The following is a 23,714-nucleotide window of genomic DNA, read 5'->3' as shown; positions in this document are numbered from 1 at the left end:
GTCCTTTTGCCTACTTGTCAAAACAGCTGACCAGACCTCAAACACCTAGGCTTTACTGTGTGACCTCGAGCCTCCATCTGACCATCTCTGGGCTAGGGACTGCATTCAGGAGCTAAATTATATTTACAAGCTGGACTCAGGACTGTTCATATCCAGTCCCGTAACAGAGGAGGGGCCTGAGGCTTGAAGGAGGCCCCCCTCCTCCCCTGGGAAGGGAGTCACCGCGGGGCAGCCCACAACACAGAGGCAGAAACACAGCAACCAACCTTCTCACGTCTTTATTTGAAAGGCACAGCTAAGCCCACCCTCGATACAGCATTTTCACTTCTCTCCGTAGAGATCAAACGACTGAACACAACAAAAGCTGACAGTCTAAAAGGCTATATACAGACACAGGTGTGGGTGTTGCTTTTTTTTTTTTAACATTTTTGTCTTTTTCCTTTTTTTAATATCCCTTTTCTTAAAAGACAAGCTAGTATACTGGAAAAGGGGGGGGGAATAAAAACCAAGACAACTTGAGTACCCTCATCTTTATTCGGGAAGGGGAGAAAGGGAGTTCTGAGTTGCTGGCCCCACTGTTGCCCTGGGGCTAAGCTCGCTGTCGGTGGCCCCTCTTTCTTTTGTGGGTGCGGGCATCAGGAACTCATGGAGGGTGAGTGGGTGGGAGGGGGAGACGCGGGGTGCCCAGGGTGGGGAGGGGCAGCTAGCATTGTGTTTGCATGCAGTGCCAGAATGGGAGGCTGGGGTGGGGGCCCCCTCCTGGCGGGCAGACTGTCAGTTACATGTGTGTGAATCAGGGAAATGCAGGGGGTGTTGGACCTCTTGAGGTTTTGCTCCCTTAGGACCTGGCCTCCCCTATGTCTCCAGGCCTCAGCTTGCCTCATCTGTGGTATGAGTGGGTACTGACCCATTCAGTCTACAGGGGAGGAGGAGGCCAGGAATTAGGGGTAGGAGCCAAGCCAGGGTAGGGCACAGAAGCAGGGCGACAGCCCCAGCAGGCAGCTAACATAAATACTACCAGAGTTTGGCCAATCCCAAGCTATCACTGTGTCTCGCGTGCTGAACCTTCCTCTCTCTCAGTGTTTGTCTCCCCTCTGTCCCACCCCCCACCCTCCCCATCCCAGCCGCCCACTAATCCGACTTCTCGCCGTCGTCCTCCTGGTGGGTGTCACCGTCATGCCCGTTTTTGTCTTCCTTGGAGAGGTGGGCCTGGGAGCCCAGCGCTGACAGAGAGAGGAGGCCGGTGCCCGCGCTGACCGCCGGCAGAGAAGGGGGCTGCAGCCCCACAGGCAGGGGGGTCAGGGGCAGGGCCAGAGCCTGCAGCTGAGACAGCTGGTGGGCTTGGAGCTGCTGCTGCAGTACACAAACAGGGGAGCATTAGCCCCCTTGAGCCCACCTGTCCCTCCCCCATCCCCCCACAAGACCCCAGACGTACTCGGATGATGGAGTTCAGCTCAGGAGCAGTGACCTGCTTAGCCCTCTCGATGGCTCCCAAGACCTGCTGCTGGTGCTGGAAAGTGGGGGGTGGGGGATGGAGAGGTGACAGATGATTCACCCCGTCTTGTTGGGATTTGTGGCACAGAGCCCAGAAGTCCCACTCCCATCTGCACTGTTAGAGCCCTCCCTCTCCTCGATTTCCCATCTCTCCCCTCAGGAAACTCCCCTCTCTCCAGGTGATTCCTTTCACAAAGCCTCAGTCTCTTCATCTGGAAAATGGGATACATAGAGATGCACAGAAGGCCCAAAGGGCTTGGTACCAGAATCTTAGGAAACCGTGGACTATGACCAATGCCACATGCAAAGAAGTCAAAGCTTGTTAAGAGCTCAGACCAGGACTGCTAATGGAAGAGATCTGAGGTCTGCTAACCCAAGCTCCTCTTCCTCTGCAGCTGTGAAGGCCCAGTGAATTCTGGCACAGCTGGGGTACGAGTCGAGGTTCGGGGCAATCCCCAGCTTTCCCTGAAAATTTGTCTCTTTGGCTATCAGATGCTAAAATCTGCCAAGCTCCTTTTGTGCCTTGGCTACCAGGGAGCCCCTGCTATGAAAGGAAACCATAAAGCTAGATTTTCAGGGCCCTAAGAATCTCCTTCTCTGGGGCTTCCATGGTGTCCTCCTGGAATTGTCCCTGGGCATCATCCCCTGTGGGACCCTAAGGTACCAGCAGAGTTTAAAAAGGAAATGATGAATTATCAGCGGTAAATCTGGCAGAGAGCAGAGGGGTCTTACGTGACCCAGACGTGTGTGTGCGCGTACAGTGGGCTTCACACCGAGAATCCCAGGAAACAGAAGAGGAAGACTTGGGTGCATAGACCCTTTGCGTGTCCATGTGCTTGTGTGTCTATGTTTTGCATCTGTGCATTTGTCTATTGCATCTGTGTCTGTCTGTATGTCTGCCTCTGTGTGCAGAGTGCCTTCCTGTACACCCAGCGGCCAGCAGGACCAGGCAGACGAATCTCAGGAAGGTGAAAGGCAGAAACAAAATTCTTGGTGCAGTGTTCGGCAATGTAGCTGACGTTTTTACGGTGCAATGACTCACGCAGGCTGGGAATTCCACAGCAGGGTGAGGTCCTTCCCTTCACCCCTGGGGTTTCTCCTGCACAGACTGGCTGATGGCTGGGAGGTCCAGAGAAGGCAGTCGTGTGCCCTGGGGCACACAGATGCCTACAGAGGGGTGGGGCTGAGGGAAGTTCAGGGTCTATCTCCTCCCAGCAGACCCCCGGGGGCTCTGCTCACCTCTTGGGACAGGTAGGGCAGGACCTGGGCACATATCCCATTTAGCCTCTTGACGATTTCAGCCTGGAACAGACAGACACTTCAGCCCTGGGCAGCAGCCAGCCAGGGCAGGTGCAGACCAGCCCTGGAAAGCCCAGTGGTTCTGTCTAATCCAAGAGGAGGCCGGCAAGTCCCAGGATCATATCGACTCATCAGGCCCATGGGCACCCGATCAGCAGCAAAAGTGGCCCCGGGGGCTGAGTCTCTGAGGGTAGCTAAGAGCCCAGGACAGAGCAAAATCCAGGCCCAGTGGCTTGGGGTCTGGGTGGCCCTGGAAAGATGCCCGATGCCTCACAGGTAGTGAGCATTCCGTGAGAGGGAGGAAGAGGTCGGGGCAGCTGGCATCAGAATTCTCTAACACACCTGAGATAGGGTTTGGAGGGTGGGTTGGCAGGTCATATCACCCCCCTCCCCCAGGGCTGTCACAAAAGAGAGACAATGGAGTGAGGGTGGCAGGTCCTGGGAAAGCCTCTGCCCTCCCCCTCAGGGAGAGCAACCTCCCAGGGAGGCCTGAGAAAGAACAGAAGTGGGGGGGCTCCGGAGGTAACAGGATACCAAGGCAGTCTTGGTTCTCAGCCAAGGGGTGGCGGGTTCCTACCTGCCTGGGCGGGGCAGGGGGGGCGGAGGAGGGGGGAAGGGGGCATACCTGCTTGTGCATCTCGATGTTCAAGCCATAGGACATCTCGTAGTACTGTGTAGGGGGGAGACAGAAATGGGGGTGGGTGAAGGATGTGAGGTTCCAGAGACAAAAGACACAGGGGAAGTGACAGAGAGAGACAAAGAGGGGGAGAAAGAGAGAGGTAGGAGGAGGGGAGGGCAGGCGAGAGAGATGGAGTCGGAAGCGGGGAGACACCCACACCTGGAGCTGGGGCCCAGGTGCCTGGTGAGGATGCTAGGGACGCCAGTGGGGCCCTGAATGCCCCATTTCTGGAATAATGACCTCAACCCCTACACACACACACACACACACACACACACACACACACACACACACACATTCCAAGGCTCCTAATCTTTTATCTTTATGTGTCTTGTCTGCGGGTGGCCCCGGACTCCAGGGAAGTTTGTCTTCCTGGGTATAAATAATCGAGGATAAACAAATCCTGTTGGGTCTGCCTTTGGGGCCAGCGCCCCCCCTCCTCATGCCCCACATCTGACCCTGCACCTCCCCTGCTCTAAACCTTCCTATGACTCCCCATCACCCCCCAGGGAAGATAGGGGGAGAAAGCCAGGTTTGTGTGGTCTCCCCTTCTCTGCCCAGCTGGCTCCTATCCATTCATCAGGACCCCAGCTGCAGTGCCTCCTTCTCCATGCAGTCTTTCTCCAAACAGGAGCATACCCTTCTGGAGTGCCCCAGCCCCATCCCTCTGAATCCAGAGGTTCCTTGTCCAGCTCTGCCTCCCCCATGGCCTGGGGGAAGTGGGCTCTGGGCTGGGCTTAGGCAGGGGTTTTGATGCAGAAATCACCACCTGGTGCATATGAAGCGAAGCAAGTGATTCCAGCAGTGTGCAGGGGCAGGGTCTCCAATGTCAGGCCCAAGAAGGAAGTGCCACCCCCTCCCTCCCTTCCACCCACCCACCTCAAAAGAGTGTCAGCCTCCTGCCTGGGGAAGGGGGCCCTCCAGGAGTCCTCCTCCAAGCTTGGACTAGGAGGGGTTAAGCCTGGGATGCTTAGACAGTGGGGGTGGGGAGGGGAGGGATCAACAACCCCCCTCTAACCCCAGTTCCTGGCTTTCACAGCCACTGGCTCCTCCGCTGCCAAGGACAGCCAGGGACCTGGCAGGCCCAGGCCGCAACCCGGTGGCTTGGCACCTCGGCCACTGCCTGGGCCGGCAGCCAGGCCAACAAGATTAACTCAGCCCGGCCAGGGGCTGGCTGAGCGGAGAGCAGACCCTGACTTCTCGCACATCCCAGAGGAGATGGCCAGGGTTCAGACAGCAGCTGCCAGTGCTGGAGGGGGACCTGGGGTCCTCTGGCCCTGCCCACCAGACCCCCGGGCTGGCTTACCATCACGTAATGACGCTGCATTTCTGACTTCTCGCTGGCCAGCTTGTCACATTCGAGTTTCAGACTGAAGAAGAAGAGGGGGAGGGCCAGGGCTGGGATGATGTCCCCCTCATTGTGCAAGGGAGCCCCAAACTTTGGTGGGGGTCAGAGAGAAGAGGGGGGAAGGGGACCCAAAGGTGCCTTAGCTGGAAACTGGGGATGATGAAACCCACCTTGAAGATGTGGGGGTGGAGAAAGCAATGAAAATAATAAAAACAGAAGTCAGAGCAAATATCCTGACTGTAGGTCAGACAGGGATTCAAAGAAACTTTTTCCTATCGTGAAATCCAACGAGGTCAGGGCTGTTAACGTCAGTCTCCTTCATAAAAATGATGCAATGGATGCTCAGAGAGGTTGAGTGAACAGGCTCAAGGTCACACAGCCAGGAAGCTGGCTTCAAAGGCCATACTCCCACCCACTGGGCAAAACTCTCCAGCAAAGAAGGAATAAACAGACATTGCTGAGAGGTTACAAGGGCCCAGAGCCCACTGGCAGGGCTCTGGACTGAATTCAGTAAGGAATCTTCAAAGGCCCCCAGCCCATCTTGTGACCTCTGATTTCCATGGTTGGGGGAGGGGTATAAATTTCTATCACTGGATAATAGAGCTGGTGATCCCCCTCCTCTCTTGGGTTGCCCCAGCAAGGATGAGCTTTGGATATTTCTCAAAGGCCCCCAAGGGGGTGTCAGGGTGACAGGTAGAGAGCTGAGGCCACAAACTCAACTAGATAAACTGGGTCCAAAGTTCAGTCCCGCCACTCTGATGCTGTGTGACTCTGGGCAAACGCCTCTACCTCTCCGGGCCTTGGTCGCTGAGTCTGCTGAGCTCCAGCCTCCGGGGTGGGGTGGTGAGGACAAGAAGAATTAAGACCAGAAATGCTCTTCATGTTGGCATACAGTAAGTACCCAATAAATATTTCATTCATCTTGTGGTCACCCCAGGGGACTTAGAGTTTCGTTCTGCCAGACTGACCATGACTTGTATACCTGGGTTCACAGGTGAGCCACACTTAGTCTAATTCTCTTTAAAAATGTCCATGTGCAATTTCATTCCAAATTCGGCATTTCTGGCCTTTCCTGAGGGACTGGTAGATACTGGGACAGCCCCAACACAGTGGAAGCCCTCAGTGTACACCAGGAAGCCTAAGCCCAGCGAACAGAGACTGTGAAGTTCAGAGATGGGGTGTGACCTATCTGAGGTCACACAGCGCTCTGGCAACATCTCTAGAACTGGATCGGCTCCAGTGGTCACTGTGATGTGTGCATGGGCCAGGCAGGGAGAGGGGACCCGCTGGAGAGGCTCAGAGAGGCCAGATCTGTTGGGCAAAGCCCCTAAACCCTCCATATCACAGGATCAGAACCTTCAATCAACTACACCTCCGATTCCTGATCTTTGAAATGGGCACAATGATAGGACAGCAGGGAAGACGAAACAAAAGGAAGTATGTTCACTCTTCAGCAAATGGGGAGAATGGGCAGTACCCTCTAAAGAACAAATATATCACTCTTTCCAATTTCTTCTTGCAGAAATCCCAGGATCCTTCAAAAAATACTTCTGTGTGGGTAAATAGATCCAGGGAGGCCCCAAACCCCACTGGTATATAGACTCCCCATCTGATTCCCAGGCAAAGACCACTCTGCAGCACAGCCTTGAGGATCTGCTTCCTTCAGTCCAGAGATGGGATCTAAATCTTGCTACTTTCTTGCTGTGCAACCTCAAAAAATCTCTGGGCTTAAGTTTTTCCAAATGTAAAATGAAAAATAAATAGTTCCTTTCTCTTTAGATCAGGCACATGGCAAAACCCTTTAGCAATGTCAGATTCAATTCTGGAGGGAGAATCACCTTCCTGCTGGGTGGCAGGAACCCTTTCTCCAAAACCAGGCTACAGATTTGGGGCGGGGGTGGGGGGGGAGGGCTTTGGGGAGGTGGAGAATCAATCACCAATTCTAGATGCTGGGGGTCTTTTATCCATTGGTGTGGAGGTGGGGAGAGGGGCTCTAAAACCAGACAACTGAGTCTGGGCAAATTATTGACATTTTTGATGCCTCAGATTTCTCATCTACAAAAATGGGACTGTTTTAAAGACTAAATGAATGTCATATCCCTGAAGTGGTAAAGACAGCGCCTGCCACTAAGACCTTCAAGGCCTCTATTTTTTGGAGTCTGTATATAAAGCAGAGGCCACAATCTCCGCTCCAGGCCTCAGTCTGGAGCAAGGGCTCCACCTTCTTCCGAGTTGGGACCACCAGCCCCCAGCTCACCTGTGGTACTGAGCCTGCAGCAGTTGAAACTCATCTTTGATGCGATCGCAGGAGTCCGAAGTAGTGAATTTGAGTTGCTGGGGGAGGTGCGACGAGCCCTGTGGGGAGGGGGCGGCGGCCCGGGTCAGGACCCCACAGGGCAGACATCCACCTCTCCCCCGCCACAGAGGCCCCAAGGCGGCGGCAGGCGCAGCTGCAGCGCCCCCCCCCCACCCGCCCCACTTCCCGGGCCCGTGTTTACAGCTCCTGGCGCGGCCCCCGCCCTCGCTTCCTGCCCCCGCCTCTCCCAGCGAGTCGAGGGGGGTGGGTGCGCCCTCTCGTCCTCCGCCACCCCCAGGCTGTGGGGGTGCGTCTGAAGGCCCGCCCTTGGTGGGGGGCAGGGTGCGCCCTCTACCGCGCCTCCAAAGCGCCGGGAGGGGGTGCACTCTGAGCGCCCAGTTGCCTCTGGGGGCAGGAGAACGTGTCCTAGAGAGACCCCCCCCAAGTTGGGGGGGAATGAGGTTTCCTAGCCTGGTCCCCTTGGGGGAGGGGCATCTCTCACCGCCTGAAATTTCCGAGTGGGGGCACCCCTGATTCTGAGCACCCTTCCTCCAGGCCGCGCTCTTCCGGGAGGGGTGCGCCTTGGGTCTCCCCCCACTCCCGGACCCCGAAAGCACCCCCAGCCTTAGAGGTGCCTGGTGGGGCTTCCGGGGCGCCCTAGGCCTGAGGCCAAGGCCGCCGAGGCCCATCCTGGCTTGGGGGGGTTGGGGGCAGGGCCCGGGCTGGCGCGGGGTCGGGGGATCTAAGCTGGGAGCTGGAGGGGACCTGGCTTGGAACCTAGCGGGGTACTCTGGTCCCGGAAGCCGGGAGAGGGGCCGGGAGCTACGGGGGATGGGAGGGAGTCCGGGAGCTGGCGGCGGGGGTGGGGAGTAGCGCTGGGCCCAGAGCTAGAGGGGACTGGGCCCAGGAGTTGGGGGGGAGATGCCGAGCTGAGAGCTGGGGGGTGGGGGCGGCCCGGCTGGGATCTAGAGCTGGGGGCACAGGGCTTGGACCTGGAGAGGGGCGCTGAGTTTGGACCTGAGGGGGGGTGCAGGGCCCGAACCTGAGGGAGGGAATGGTTCGGCTGGGAACTGGGGGGGCCGGGCCGGGACCTGGGGGGACGCAGGGCCCAGAGCTTGGGGGATGGCCCAGCCAGGAACTGGGGGTTGCCGGGCCCGGATGGGGTGGGCGCCGGGCCGGCGGGCCCCGCTTACCGAATGCCTGCTTTGTGGAAACATCATGTCAGTCGCGGCGGGGGGCGCGGGCTGCGCCCCGGCTGTGCGCCCCGGCTCGGGCTGCTCGGGGCGCCGGCGGCCGCGCCTTTGTCCCGGCGCCGATCGGCAGCTCCCGGGCCGCCGCCGCCGCCTCCCGCGCCCGGCCTCGCCCGCTTCCTGCGCCCCCTCCCCGCGCGCCCGGCCCCGGCGCGCCCCGGGCCCCGCTTCCTGCGCGCCCGGCGCCCCTCCCCGCCCCTCCCCGCCGCCCGCCTCCCCGCACGCCCGGCCGCCGCTCCTATTGTCTAATGGCGGCGACGCCGGCAGTGGCCGCGGCCTCGGCTGCGCGGAGGCTCCGGCTCCACCTGCTGCTGCCGCCGCCGCCGCCGCTTCTGCTTCCCGGGCCCCGTGCGCGCCGCCGAGGGGGGGGCGCGCGCCCGGGGAGGCCCGCGGATCCCCACCCATCCGCCTCCCCCGGGCAGGCCGGCGCGGTGACCTTGGGCCCGGCGCGCCCCCGCCGCGCCGCGGCCCCTGCTGGCCTGGTGGCCCGCACGGCCGCGCCTGGGCCTTGGTTTCCTCATGTGTCAGAGCCGGGGGGCCCTGCTGCCCCCATCGAAACCTCCGGCGCAGTCATGGCGCGACCCGGACGCGTGCCATGGACATGCTCTGTAACCTTGGCTCACGGGATGTTTTCTGAGCCTTGATTTCCTCTTCTGTAGAAAGGAGGTGGTGATAACCACCGAGCTCCTGGGAGCCATGGCTTCCACACACATTTATGGAGCGCCTACTGTGTGCCAAGCCTCGCTCCGCTCCAGGATGTGGGGTGGGAGGGGATACAAAGTCCAGGCCCTGGTGGCCCTGGTGGAGATGTCATGAGACATAGAGACAAACCCATGAACCACATCCCTAGCAGGTCAGACAGTGGTAACACCTATGGGGAAAACAAACCAGGAGGGAGGGCCGGAAGGTGCGATTTTAAACAGAGGGAGGTCAGAGGGCCTCCTTGGCCTCTAAGAGGACCCAAAGGTGAGAGAAGGAGCTGGCAGGCTATGGGGGTAGTGGCTTAGTCAAGGAGGCAGAGTCAGCCAGCGCAAAGGCACTGAGGCAGCACTGCCTGGCACGGGGTGGGGGGTGGAGTGCTTGGGAGGAAATGAGGGCAGGGAGGCAGGGCCAGCAACTTCATGCATTCACATAGGGCCCCAGCTCCCAGAAGGGCTGTGCTCTGGTTAATGATCCGCCCTTGTGGTCTCTGGAAATTCCTAAATGATTTTTGAACAGGGTCCTCACAGTTTAGTTTTGTATTGAGCCCCGCAGCTTCTGTAGCTGGTGATAGGGAGGGACAGATGCTGCAGGGCCTGGTGGGCAGTGTGGAAGACGTGGGCTTTTACTCTGAAGAGTGGTGGGAGCCCTGGAGGGCTGTGGGCAGAGGAGGGGCCGGGCCTGACTCAGACCTGGAAGAAGCTATTGAAATAATGCACGGTGAACCCAGTGCAAGTGCTAAAATACACAGGCTTTTAATAGTCGCCATCACCGGCATCATCAACTGTGCACCTACCTCCTGGATGAGTTTGACCTCTTTGGGCCTTGAGTCTTCCTGTCTGTAAAATGGAGTTTGGACCCTTGTCACCTTTCCTGGGCAGATGAGGGGTTAGGACTAGGTGGAGATGAATAAGCAAAACTGAAGGCTCTTCTGCCCCTAAAGCACTTGAAGATAAAAGAGCACTTTAACACCATATTTTTTCAGTTTGGTTGCTCAGTTGTGTCCAGTTCTTTGCAACCCCATGGACTGCAGCACACCAGGCTTTCCTGTTCATCACCAGCTCCCGGAATTCGCTCAAACTCATGTCTATCGACTCGTTGATGCCATCCAACCATCTCATCCTCTGTTGTCCCCTTCTCCTGTCTTCAATCTTTCCCAGCATCATATTTTTAATTTCTTTCCTTAGTTTTCAATTCAATTCAGTCGCTCAGCCATGTCCGACTCTTTGCGACCCCATGGACTGCAGCACGCCAGGCTTCCGTGTGCATCACCAACCATTTTTAGTTAGTTCTTTTTGTTTTTTCCCTGGCTATACAATGGAGCTTGTGGGATCTCAGTTGTCTGACCAGGGATTGAACCTGGGCCACGTCAGTGAAAGCCCATAACACCATATTTTTTTAAATAAAAATTAATGCCAAAAAATTCACCATGAAAAAATATCAATATATTAAATAAGGTAGGATCCAATGGGACCAGAGATGAATTAGTAAAATGTGGGGTTTCCTTAAATCCATTGCTGGAAGAGGAAAGTCACAAATTTTTAGTAAGTTTACTGTTCCTGGACTAGTAACCCTGGCAGTCCAGTGGTTAGGACTCGTTGCTTCCACTGCTTTGGTTGAGGAACCAAGTGGCATGGTTGGGGAAGCGAGTGGCATGGATAAAAAAAAAAAAGTTATAGAAAGTTTTCTGTTCCTAACCGTCCTTGTCCTGGAATATGTGTACCCCACAAATTGTATTGGAATCCTAGATGGGAATGGGCTACAGAGTTTTACCGTCCTCATCCTGGAATATGTGTACCCCACAAATTGTATTGGAATCCTAGATGGGAATGGGCTACAGAGTTTTCATGGCTCTGGGCAAAATGAACACGCAGGGCCTCTGATTCAGAAAAGATCAGGAATTTCAGGATAGTGACAACAGAGCATCAAACTAAGTGCAAGTCCTTTCCTTTTTTTTTTTTTTAAAAAGGTTTACTTGGCTGCATTCATTGGGCTGGTCATGTGGGTGCCGCGAGGCATGTAGGAGCTTAGTTCCCCAATCAGGGATTGAACCGTAGTCCCCTGTATTACAAGGCAGATTCTTAACCACTGAACCACCAGGGAAGCCCTAGGCCTTTCTTTGAAGGCAGAGGCCTGTAGGGCTGCCTGAGTCACAGGCCCAAGAAACCAGCCTTGCTGCCAGTCCTCCCCACCCTCTGTGGGGACCAGATGCCCTTTCTCCTGGGAGACCACCTGCATCCAGGCAGGCAGTTCCCTGTATTCAGGTGTTTGGTGACCATTTTAGCAGACCAGACTTGGAGCTGGTCAGACACCTCAGTACAGTGGGGTAAGGGCTGGGCCTTTCAGTGTGTGGAAAAGCCCAGAATTGCAACCCAGACTATGAATAAACCAACCCACCTGTTTTAAGTTTTTACCAGTCTCTGTTTTAGCATTTTAACCCTGCCATTATACCCATTTTAAGAATGAAGAAATGAAGGCACCAAGAGGTTAAGAGACTTGGGCAAAATCACATAGATGGTGGGTGGCAGTGCCAGGAGGTCAACCCAGGTCCCTGGGCCCTTGATGTCTATGTGATCCTGACCCTCTGTTCATTGTTCAGTTGCTAAGTCATGTCAGACTCTTCATGACCCCATGGACTACAGCATGCCAGGCTTCCCTGTCCTCCACTATCTCCTGCAGTTTGCTCAAACTCATGTCCATTGAGTTGGTGATACCATCCAACCATCTCAACTTCTGTCACCCTCTTCTCCTCCTGCCCTCAGTCTTTCCCACATCAGGGTCTCTCTCTTCCAATGAGTCAGCTCTTCGCATCAGGTGGCCAAAATATTGGAGCTTCAGCTTTGGCATCATTCTTTCCAATGAGTGTTCAGGATTGATTTCCTTTAGGATTGACTAGTTTGATCTTGCTGTCCAAGGGACTCTCAAGAGTCTTCTCCAACAGTACAATTCGAAAGCATCAATTCTTTGGCACTCAGAAGAACCTCGTGGACAGTATGAAAAGGTTTTTTAGGTGGGGCATAAAGGCAAAGCATGGTAGGGAGACTAACTGGAGAGGGCCAGGACTCTAGATGATGAAGGACCCTGAGTTCTGATCTGAGGAGTTGTGGTAGTACCTGGAGGGCACTTGGGAGCCGTGGAAGACTTTAGAGCAGGGTTTGCCAGTTACCACTCTTAACATTCTCGCCTGGACCATTCTCTGGGGTTGGCTGTCCTGGGCACTGTAGGGTATGGAGCAGCATCCCTGGCCCCCATCTATTCAATGCCAGGAACCCCCAGCCCCAAATCCCTGGGGCAAAATCGCCCCCAGCCGAGGAGCACTGACATAAAGCAGCAGAGAGAGACCACCACAGCTGGTGGCAGAAGATGCTTGCTGGTAGTGGGAATGGATATAGGCAAGTTAGGAAGCCAGGAGACCAGAGGGGATACCTAAACTAAGGTTCAGGAGAGGCCCAGGCTGGCCCAGGCCCGCTGTCTGGAGGAGCTTTGGGGGTAGAAAGAACAAAATGCTAGGGACTTCCCTGGTGGTCCAAAGGCTAAGACTCCACATTTCCAATCCAGAGGGCCCAGGTTCAATCTAGTAGTGAGTCTTGACCTAGAGAAAGCAACTATGGGGGTTCATTGTCATCGTCTTACAACTTCTGTAGGCCTGAAATATTTTCAAAGTCAAAAGATGAGTGAATAAAATGTGGATTTCCTAACTTTATGGTCAGATGCTGGTCTCTAAATGTCAAGAAGAAGCAGGGGGACTTCCTTGGTGGCTCAATGGATAAGACTTTACGTTCCCAATGCAGGGGCCCCAGTTTCCATCCCTGATTAGCGACTAGATCCCTTGTGCCGCAGCTAAGACCCTGCGCAGCCAAATAAATAAATAGTTAAAGAAAAAAAAAGGACAGTATGCCAGTGGGTGGGGGAAAGACAGGGCAGAAGGGAACAGTCTTCATCATATAATTAATTTGGGGAGGGGGAGGAAACTGGGGCTTTTGAAGACCTTACTGTCAGAGTAGCTGTCATCCACACCCCTCAGCTCCTACCCATCCCCATCCTTTCCCCTCCCTTGGGTTCTCCGGCCACATCTGGGGCCAAGTTGGGGCGGGGATCTGTCTCGTGTATCCAACAGCCTGAGACCAGCCTCTCGGCCTGCTTACAAATGAGCACTGGGCCCCGAGGCCTCAGGGCAGAGCCAGGCGCTGGCTGGCCTTTGATGGATGGGGCTGTGGGGCCATTAATCAGAGGCGGGGAGGAAACAGGTGGCCGCTGGGCGGGCACGGGGGACCTCCCTGTGATAGGGCTGGTGGAGCAGGGGCCTCAGCTGTCCGGCCTAGGCTTGAGACCCTGGCTGCAGGAACCTGGCTAGGTGACCCTGGGACAGTATAACTTTACTGCTCTGTGCCCTAGTCCCCCCTCCCTAAATAGAGCTGTTATTCATTCATTCCCTCGGTCAACATTGATCACACCTCCTGTGTGCCTATCATGGTTGTGAGTGGAGGTTTACAGCAGTGATTATGGAGGACGAAAATCCTCTCCCTTGCAGAGCAGACGGGCTTTAAAAACTTGACTCAGGTCCCGCCCCTCCTCTGCTCACAGCCCTCCAGGGCTCCCACCTCCCTCGGGATAAAAGCCAAGACCTCTCTCCAGCCCACAAGGCCCCACTTGACCTGCCCAATCCCCTCCCTGCCCTGCCCTCCTCCCTCTCTCGTCCTTGCTCACTCTGCTCCAGACACACGGGCCTCCTCCTCCTCCTCAGTGTTCCTCCAACATGCCAGGCACGGTCCTGCCCAGGGCCTTTACACTGACTGTTTGCCCTATCTGAAAAGCTCATCCCCACATCCCACTTTGGCTAATTCCTTTGTCTCCTTCCAATCTTGACTTAAATGTCACCTTCTCAATGGGGCTGTGTTGTGACTTTTCTGTTTAATTCTGGTAGGGCTGGTGGAGGATGTGTAGGGAGACACTTTCTCCAGGCATAAAACTTAAGAGGGCACCAAATCTCAGTCAACAAGAGACTTACTATTTTAACGCAATAAGTACAATTTTAAAATTGTGGTAAAATACACATAAGATTAGGGCTTCCCAGGTGGCTCAGTGGTAAAGAATATGCCTGCAATGCAAGAGACCTGAGTTCGATCCCTGGGTTGGGAACATCCCCTGGAGAAGGGAATGGCAACCCACTCCAGTATTTTTGCCTTGTAAATCCCCTGGACAGAGGGCTACAGTCCACGGGGTGGCAAAGAGTCAGACCCGACTATGCATGAGCCACCATATGAAGGTATTATTTTATTTCCCTTGGGTGTATACCCAGAAATGGAATTGCTGAGTCAGAGGGTAAGCTTATGTTTAACTTTTGAGGAATCGCCAAACTATTTTCTACAGGGGCTGTACCATTTTACATTCCCAATTCCAATGTACAAGGATTCTAGTTTTTCCACATCTTTGCTAATAATTGTTATTGTCCTTTAAAATATATATAAATATATATTTTATACATATATATGTGTTTTATCCACCCATTCTAGGAGATGTGGTTATATCTCAATGTGGTTGCGATTTGCATAAGGCAATATTTGAACAAATCAAAAGTAAATGACAACATTTCCATGATGAACACAATTTCAAAATTTTAAATAAAAACAGGATGCAGGGACTTCCCTGGTGGTCCAGTGACTAAGAGTCTGTACTCCCAATGCAGGGGGCCTAGGCTCGATCCCTGGTCAGGGAACTAGATCCCACATGCCACCACTAAAGATCCCATGTGCTACAACCAAGACCTGGAGCAGACAAATAAATAAAATATTAACAAACAAACAGACTGTACCCAGCTCTGCACTTGCCTATCACCCACTTTACTTGATTCCCTCTTCCCAGTGGCAGCTGCTGCTTGCCCTTCATCCTCCCTAATCTAGTAATGAGGTTAATGTTCCCCCACCCCTCCCCATGCAGCATGCAAGATCTTAGTTCCCCAACCAGGGATCAAACCCATGTCCCCTGCAATGGAAGCTCGGAGTCCTAGACACTGGCCTGCCAGGGGAGTCCTGAGGTCAATGCTTTCTTTACTGCATATGACTCACCACCATCTGATATATGATGTCTTTATGTATTTATTTGTTGGTTTTCTCCAGCACTAGAATGTTAGTTTCAGAAGGGAGGGATTTTTAAAAAGTAATTATTGTAGTTGATTCCCAACATTGTGTTAATTTCTGTTGTGCCTGCCTGTTAAGTCACTTGAGTCGAGTCCGACTCTTTGAGACCCTATGGACTGTAGCCCACCAGACTCCTCTGTCCGTGGGATTCTCCAGGCAAGGATGCTAGAGTGGGTTATCATTTCCTTTTCCAGGGGATCTTTCCAGCCCAGAGATGGAACCTGTGTCTCCTCCATCTCCTGCATTGGCAGGTGGGTTCTTTACCACTAACGCCACCTGGGAAGCCCCAATTTCTATTGTACAGAAAAGTAAATGTTATACATACATATATTTTTTCATATTCTTTTTCATTATGGTTTATCACAGGATATGAATATAGTTCCCTGTGCTATGCAGTAAGACTTGTTGTTTATCCATCTAATATATAATAATTTGCATCTGCTTATACCAAACTTCCGATCTTTCTCTCAGAAAAAAGAAATTTTTGTCTGCCTCAGATATAGTTGTACCTTCAGCACATATAACAGTGACTGGCTCATTGTAAATACTGAATAAATGATGAAGGTGTGTGTTGTTAGGATCCACTGGGTTGTTGGGAAAATTAAATAAGATAGGTCCCAGAAAGCATTTAGCACTCATGGCTGATACATGACATCTGGGACTCAAGGTTTATGGCCTGATAGAATCCTCTGATTGGCCAGGCTTGGGTCACATGATTACCATAATTCAATATTTATTGTGTGAATAGGTGCTCTGATTGGCCAGATTTACTTCACATGACTTTTCCAAATCCATTAAAAGAGGAAATGAGTGATTATTATTACAAATTACCATTTTCCTTCTCCCACCTTCCTTTGTTTAACAAATATCTCCTATTAAAGCAGAGACGTTACTTTGCCGACTAAGGTCCGTCTAGTCAAGGCTATGGTTTTTCCTGTGGTCATGTATGGATGTGAGAGTTGGACTGTGAAGAAGGCTGAGCACCGAAGAATTAGTGCTTTTGAACTGTGGTGTTGGAGAAGACTCTTGCGAGTCCCTTGGACTGCAAGGAGATCCAACCAGTCCATTCTGAAGGAGATCAACCCTGGGATTTCTTTGGAAGGAATGATGCTAAAGCTGAAGCTCCAGTACTTTGGCCACCTCATGGGAAGAGTTGACTCATTGGAAAAGACTCTGATGCTGGGAGGGATTGGGGGCAGGAGGAGAAGGGGACAACCGAGGATGAGATGGCTGGATGGCATCACGGACTCGATGGACGTGAGTCTGAGTGAACTCCGGGAGATGGTGATGGACAGGGAGGCCTGGTGTGCTGCGATTCATGCGGTCGCGAAGAGTTGGACATGACTGAGCGACTGAACTGACTGAACTGCTGTGAGAAAAGGGTAGGGAATAAACTGACATTAATCAGGCCAACAACAACAAAGATGACTTTATTCTTTATTATATAGCTCCCATGGAACTTGACAGGGAAGGCCTCTCTGAGGAACGTCTGTTTAAGCTGACAAAAAGGATTGAGTCCATGGGAAGATCTCGGGAAGGGCATTCTAGGCAGAGGGGACAGCAAGTGCAAAGGCTCTGAGGTCAGACCGACCTTCCTTCCATGTTTATGTGCTTTGCACTGTAATGTTCATGCATGCGTGCGTGCTCGTGTCCGACTCTGTTACCCCATGGACTGTAACCCCCCCAGGCTCCTCTGTCCATGAAATTCTCCAGGCAAGAGTACTGGAGTCAGTTGCCATTTTCTCCTTCAGATTCTTCAGCTGTCAACATCATTTCCCTCAGGTCTGAGTGCAAGTGACCAAAAAAGAACAAGAAGTGAAATGGCTTATTTATTGATTTATTTTTGGCTGCACTGGGTCTTCTCTGTTGCATGTGGGCTTTCTCTAGTTGCAACGAGTTGTGGCTACTCTCTAGTTGCGGTGTCTGGCCTCTCATTGCAATGGCTTCTCTTGTAGTGGAGCACTGGCTCGAGAGTACTCGGGCTCAGAAGCTGGGGCACACGGACTTAGTCACCCCGTGGCACGTGGGCTCTTCCCAGACCAGGGATCGAACCTGTGTCCCCTGCATTGGCAGGCGGATTCTTAACCACTGGACCGGCAGGGAGGTCCCAAATGTGACTTTTGAAGGAGATAAATCCCTCACTCCTGTCTCCCAAGTCCAGCCCTGCAGACAGCATGTTCTGTCCACAACTCATAAAACCCAGGAAAGAAAAACAGACAACAGTATTGATGCTGTGGATGGCCCAGGCCTCCTGCAGGCTGGGAACCTATCTAAGTCTTCGCATGTTTGTTTACTAGTAACCCATTTTGCAAATGGGGACAAGAGAGGCTCAGTGAGAGCGCGGCTCACCTGGAGGTCACTCAGCCTGGCAGGGGCTGGGAATCCAGGCCTCTAGGCCTTGACACCGCACCCCCAGGGCCCAGCTTGACAATGAGTGTGTTTTGTTTCTGTGCTTTTCCTTCTCCCTGGAGCTTCTGATTGCACCCTTGGGAGCCTGGTGTTGGCAGGTGCGGGAGCGGCTGTTGGGGTGTTTAAAAACCTTTAAAAGGTCTTTCTCAGCCTTTCCCTGGGGCTGGGTAGTAATTAGGTGCTGAGATTAGGGGCTACCCCCAATGGGTGTGTCTCTGGGGGCACCTGGGGACATTTGGGGGTTATGGGGAGCAGGGAGGTGTGGCTGCCTACCTGGCCTGCCCTTCAGAAGGCCCCACAGCCTCTCCTGAGACACCTAATGGCCAAGTGCCAGCAGCTGCTTTGCAGCCGGTGGGCTGTGCGACTCTGGGCAACTCTCTATCCCTCTCTGGGCCTCTGCTTTCCCATCTATGTTGTGGTTGAGGGTATAGTGCAGACCCCACAGGACCTGTACTGCTGTACTCGCTCCCTGGTGCCTAGAGCCCTCCACCCTCCCCTTAACAAAATCAGTGGCCCCTTCATTGGAAGAGGCCAGGGTCTACCAAGCTCTTGCATAACCCCAGTGCTGTTCTGAGCACTTGAGGTGGGCAGGACGATCACTCCCACTTGACTGCTGAGGAAAGTGAGGCCCAGAGAATTTGAGAAACAGACCCAGGAGCACACAGCCTGTGAATGGAAGAGCCAGGATTTGAACCTCAGTCACCATCCTAGGCTTCTTTGGTGGCTCAGATAGTAAAGAATTTGCCTGCAATGCAAGAGACCCAGCTTCGATCCCTGGGTCGGGAAGACCCCCTGGAAAATGGAATGGCAACCCACTGGGAAATCCCGTGGACAGAGGAGCCTGGTAGGCTATAGTCCATGGGGTCGCACAGAGTCAGACATGACTGAGTGACTAACACTTTTGCTTCACCATTCTAAGACTGCTGCTGCTAAGTCACTTCGGTAGTGTCTGACTCTCTGCGACCCCATAGACGGCAGCCCACCAAGCTCCCCTGTCTCTGGGATTCTCCAGGCAAGAACACTGGAGTGGGTTGCTATTTCCTTCTCCAATGCATAAGAGTGAAAAGTGAAAGTGAAGTCGCTCAGTCGTGTTTGCCTCTTAGCGACCCCATGGACTGCAGCCTACCAGGCTCCTCCATCCATGGGATTTTCCAGGCAAGAGTACTGGAGTGGGGTGCCATTGCCTTCTCAGACTACCAGCAAATATTTCCCGACATGCTACTGAATGCGGGCAACACTTTTAGTGTTTTGCATGAGTGCTGTGGAATAAATGGTGTCCACCCACCCCCTGCCACATCACAGGCTTGCGATGAAGCACTGACCCTCAGTGGGAGAGTATTTGGAGGTGGGGTCTCTGGGAGGGGGTTCAGGTTAGATGAGGTCTTGAAGGTGGGGCCCTCGTGGTGGGATTAATGTCCTTCTAAGGAGAGGAGGAGGGGTGAATTCCCTGACAGTCCAGTGGTTAGGAGTCCGTGCTTTCATTCCTGAGGGCCCAGGTTCAATCTTTGGTTGGGGAACTAAGCCTCTCACAAACTGCTCCACCCTCCCCCCAAAAAAAGAGGAGAACAGAGCTTGCTGTCTCTCTGCTGTGAGAATACAACAAGAGGTGTCTATCTGCTGTCCAAGGAGAGACCTATCACCAGACTCTGACTGTACTGTCACCTTGATCTTAGACTTCTGGTCTCCAGAATGGTGAGAAACTAAATTTCAATTGTTTAAATCACTCAATCTATGCAATAGTACCCAAGCAGACTAAGGCAATGAGTTACATAATTTAATTCCCAGAATAATCCCAGGAGGAAATGGTTATAGCCAAGGAGACCCAGAGGCTCAGAGAGAGCAAGACACACCTCTAAGGTCACACAGCCAGGAATCCACTGACAGAGATGAGATTACTCTAGTCTGGCTAGTTTTCAGTCCCGCATATGTCTCCCTAAACTTTCCTGTTGTTGTTCAGTCAATAAGTCATGTCTGACTCTTTGCAGCCCCATCAGTTCAGTTCAGTTCAGTTGCTCAGTCGTGTCCGACTCTTTGTGACCCCATGAATTGCAGCACGCCAGGCCTCCCTGTCCATCACCAACTCCTGGAGTTCACTCAGACTCACGTCCATCGAGTCACTGATGCCATCCAGCCATCTCATCCTCTGTCGTCCCCTTCTCCTCCTGCCCTCAATTCCTCCCAGGATCAGAGTCTTTTCCAATGAGTCAACTCTTTGCATGAGGTAGCCAAAGTACTGGAGTTTCAGCTTTAGCATCATTCCTTCCAAAGAAATCCCAGGGCTGATCTCCTTCAGAATGGACTGGTTGGATCTCCTTGCAGTCCAAGGGACTCTCAACAGTCTTCTCCAACACCACAGTTCAAAAGCATCAATTCTTTGGTGCTCAGCCTTCTTCACAGTCCAACTCTCACATCCGTACATGACCACAGGAAAAACCATAGCCTTGACTAGACGGACCTTTGTTGCAAAAGTAATGTCTCTGCTTTTCAATATGCTATCTAGGTTGGTCATAACTTTTCTTCCAAGGAGTAAGCGTCTTTTAATTTCATGGCTGCAATCACCATCCACAGTGATTTTGGAGCCCCCAAAAATAAAGTCTGACACTGTTTCCACTATTTTCCCATCTATTTCCCATGAAGTGATGGGACCAGATGCCATGATCTTTGTTTTCTGAATGTCGAGCTTTAAGCCAATTTTTCACTCTCCTCTTTCACTTCCATCAAGAGGCTTTTTAGTTTCTCTTCACTTTCTGCCATAAGGGTGGTGTCATCTGAATATCTGAGGTTATTGATATTTCTCCTGGCAATCTTGATTCCAGCTTGTGCTTCCTCCAGCCCAGCGTTTCTCATGATGTACTCTGCATATAAGTTAAATAAGCAGGGTGACAATATACAGCCTTGACGTACTCTTTTTCCTACTTGGAACCAGTCTGTTGTTCCATGTCCAGTTCTAACTGTTGCTTCCTGACCTGCATATAGGTTTCTCAAGAGGCAGGTCAGGTTGTCTGGTATTCCCATCTCTTTCAGAATTTTCCACAGTTTATTAGACTACAGTATATGCCAAGCTTCTGGTTCCACTGAGCGCTTGATAGACAATAATTTTTTTCTTTGGTATGCAGTGGGTTTTCCTTGTGGCATGTGGGCTCCCTGTGTGGGTTTAGCTGTCTGGCAGCATGGGGGATCTTAGTTCCCCAACCAGGGATCAAACCCCATGCCCCTTGCATTGGAAGGTGGATTCTTAATCACTGGACCACTAGGGAAGTCCCAATAATTTCTTTTAAAAGTTCATAAATTCAAACACGTTCACCAGTTCACCAATGTGGAGACACACAACACGCACAGATACTCATACTCACACACACCAGGACCCCATCTGCTCATAAGTGGATAAGTAGCTCCTTTCTCTACCAACTGGACTGCCCACCTTGGTCAGCACAGAGCTCCCATCCCTTTTTGCATTAAATGTAAATTAATTGAAAGGAAATTTTAAAATTGAGTCCCTCAGTTGCACAGGCCACACCTCAGGTCCTCATCAGTCACTGGGGGCTGCTGGCCACCACACTGGAAAGTGCAGGTGGCTGTCATCAATCACCATGTTGGGACATTCTATGGAGAGCATTCAAAAGCAATGGTTTTCATCTGGGGGTGATTCTGTCCCTAGGGGACACTGGATGATGTCTGGGGACATTTGTGGTTGTCAAGAATTGAGGGGATCCTGGCATCGAGTGTGAGGGGAGCAGGGAGGCTGCTCCACACCCCACGTGACCCAGGACAGTCCCCAACAGGGAATGACCCAAACCCATGTCAGCAGTTCTAGGGGCACCCTGGGATAGGACAATGAATCTCAAACAGGTCCCCAGACCAGCATCCCCTGGGAGCTTGGAGGAAAGGCAAAATTCTCCAGCCCCATTCCCCAGCCAAGACTACTGCTCACACCCCGCAATGCACAGGACAGCTGCCATGGGCTAGACCTACTGTTGAGTGTTGTTCTCAGTCATGTCCGACTCTTTGCATCCCTGTGTACTATAGCCCACTAGGCTTCTCTGTCCATGGAATTTTCCAGGCAAAAATACTGGAATGGGTTGCAATTTCCTACTCCAGAGGACCTTCCCTACCCAGGGATGCAAACAGCGTCTCCTGTTATAAAGTGAAGTCACTCAGTCGTGTCCCATCCTTTGGGACCCCATGGACTGTAGCCTGCCAGGCTCCTCCATTCATGGGATTTCCCAGGCAACAATACTGGAGTGGGTTGCCATTTCCTTCTCCAAGGGATTTTCCTGACCCAGGGATCGAACCCAGGTCTCCTATATTGCAGGCGGATTCTTTACCATCTGAGCCACCAGGAGCCCCTAATCTTACACGGTTATATACTTTTACACTGAAATTGATGGAAATGAAGTGAAAAACGCCATGTCCCCAGTTGCCCTGGTCACATCTCAGGGGCTCAGTGGCCACAGCGACGAGCATGCCGGGCAACACCAGATTTGAATACTGCCATCCTGGGCGGAAAGTGCTGGTGGGCAGCGCCGCGTGAGACCCTTCTCAAAGTCAGTCTAGGCTGCCAGCGCGCGCTCCAGCCCCGTGACTAGGGCGCGGAGGCTGCGATTCCACGGCTGTCCACAGGGGGGCAGCGTGTCCCAGTCCCCGTGCCCGGGGCGGAGGCAGAGCTGGGGGCTGGCAGCCATCCGCTTGCACATGCTTGGGGAGCGTCCACCGTGAGCCAGGCTCTGTGCTGAACACGGCGCTGCACACTACACAACCTAGTCCAGGTTACCCCTCTGCGCTTGGAAACTGGTGCTGGGGCTGTCCTGGGCACTATGGGGTGTGGAGCAGCACCTCTGACCCCACCCAGGCAATGCCAGGAGCCCCCCAGTCATGATGACCACAGATGTCCAGTTACTCCCCAGTGTCCCCTGGAGGGCAGAACTGCCCGGAGAGGATCCCCTGGACTAGCGGATTCCATGACCCCCCAGGCGACTGGGTCCCATGGCCATCTGACCTCTGAGGTCCTGGGATGATGCACACATTTATTATTATTTTATTTTTTATTTATTTTATTGGCTGTGCTGGGTTTTCATTGCCATGCTTCCTCTTCGCTCATAGCAGTGGCTTCTCTTGCTGTGAGGCTCTAGGATACATGGGCGTCAGTAGCTGTGGCACGCAGGCTCAGTGGTTGCAGCCTGTGGGCTTAATCGCTCTGGCGTGTGGAATCTTCCTGGACTAGGGATCAAACCCGAGTCCTCTGCATTGAAAGGCAGATTCTTACCCACTGCACCACCAGGGATGTCTGAGACACTGCTGACATTTAAATACACACCTTAGTGGGAGGGAGGGGAGGTGACTCACACATGCTGGGGGTCACCATGGTTTACACCATCTGACCATTGGGAATTTATTCTGGTGTCTAAAGTGAGGGAGAGATCAAATTAATTTTTCCATCAAATACTTAACACAGAATCCCTTCCCCCCTCTAGGACACTTGAGTCTAGATAATTCTATGTGGGGGGCCATCCTGGGAACTGTGGGGTGTGGAGCAGCACTGGGGCCCCACCTACTCAATACCAAAAGCCCCCCACAGTGTGATGACCACAGATGTCCCCCAACATCACCCAGTGTCCCCCGTGTGCAGAATTACCCCTAGTTGTGACCATCAGAAATGTCCCTGACATTGCTGGCCATCTCTCAGTGGGGCAAAATTACCTCCCCCTGGGAATCACCATTCCAGTGAATGGACTCATTACACACATCAATATATGTTTAAAATATTTATTTATTTTACTGCACCAGGTCTTAGCTGTGGCTCTCAGGATCTTGTTTTAATCTTTTTTTTTTTTTTAAGTTGCAATGTGGGAACTCTTAGTTGCAGCATGCGGGATCCAGTTCCCTGACCAGGGATCAAACTGGGGCCCCCTGCACCGGGAGTGCAGAGTCCTAGCCAGTGGACCACCCAGGAGGTCCCACACACATCAATATTTCAGTTATGAACTAAGATAGAGTCTAGGGAGTTCTCTGGTAGCCTAGTAGTCGGGATTTCAGGCTTTCACTGTTGCAGCCCAGGTTCAATACCTGCTCGGGAAGCATCCCGCAAGTCACATGGTACAGACAA

General features: G+C 52.9%; 1 protein-coding gene across 1 annotated transcript; it reads right to left on the bottom strand.

Annotated features, from left to right (window-relative positions):
• Positions 1-262: 262 nt before the first annotated feature.
• Positions 263-9,477, bottom strand: TLE5 (TLE family member 5, transcriptional modulator). Its single transcript, XM_069589487.1, has 7 exons — positions 8,310-9,477; positions 7,078-7,175; positions 4,779-4,842; positions 3,419-3,463; positions 2,734-2,796; positions 1,436-1,510; positions 263-1,353 (listed from the first exon to the last, which is right to left on the bottom strand). The coding sequence occupies exons 1-7, from the start codon at positions 8,769-8,771 to the stop codon at positions 1,132-1,134; spliced, it is 1,029 nt and encodes a 342-aa protein (XP_069445588.1). The 5' UTR covers positions 8,772-9,477; the 3' UTR covers positions 263-1,131.
• Positions 9,478-23,714: the final 14,237 nt, after the last annotated feature.

The sequence above is a fragment of the Ovis canadensis genome, chromosome 5 (genome assembly GCF_042477335.2).
Source record: "Ovis canadensis isolate MfBH-ARS-UI-01 breed Bighorn chromosome 5, ARS-UI_OviCan_v2, whole genome shotgun sequence".
In the NCBI taxonomy this organism is placed as follows: Eukaryota; Metazoa; Chordata; class Mammalia; order Artiodactyla; family Bovidae; genus Ovis; species Ovis canadensis.
This window is presented reverse-complemented; position numbering and strand designations above follow the sequence as displayed.

Coding starts and splice junctions, on each gene's coding strand:
- TLE5 (XM_069589487.1), bottom strand. CDS start 8,771: ATGGGTGGGGATCCGCGGGCCTCCCCGGGCGCGCGCCCCCCCCTCGGC. Junction 7,176..8,309: donor TTCCACAAAGCAGGCATTCG/GTAAGCGGGGCC, acceptor CCCTCCCCACAG/GGCTCGTCGCACCTCCCCCA. Junction 2,797..3,418: donor ACATCGAGATGCACAAGCAG/GTATGCCCCCTT, acceptor TGTCTGTTCCAG/GCTGAAATCGTCAAGAGGCT.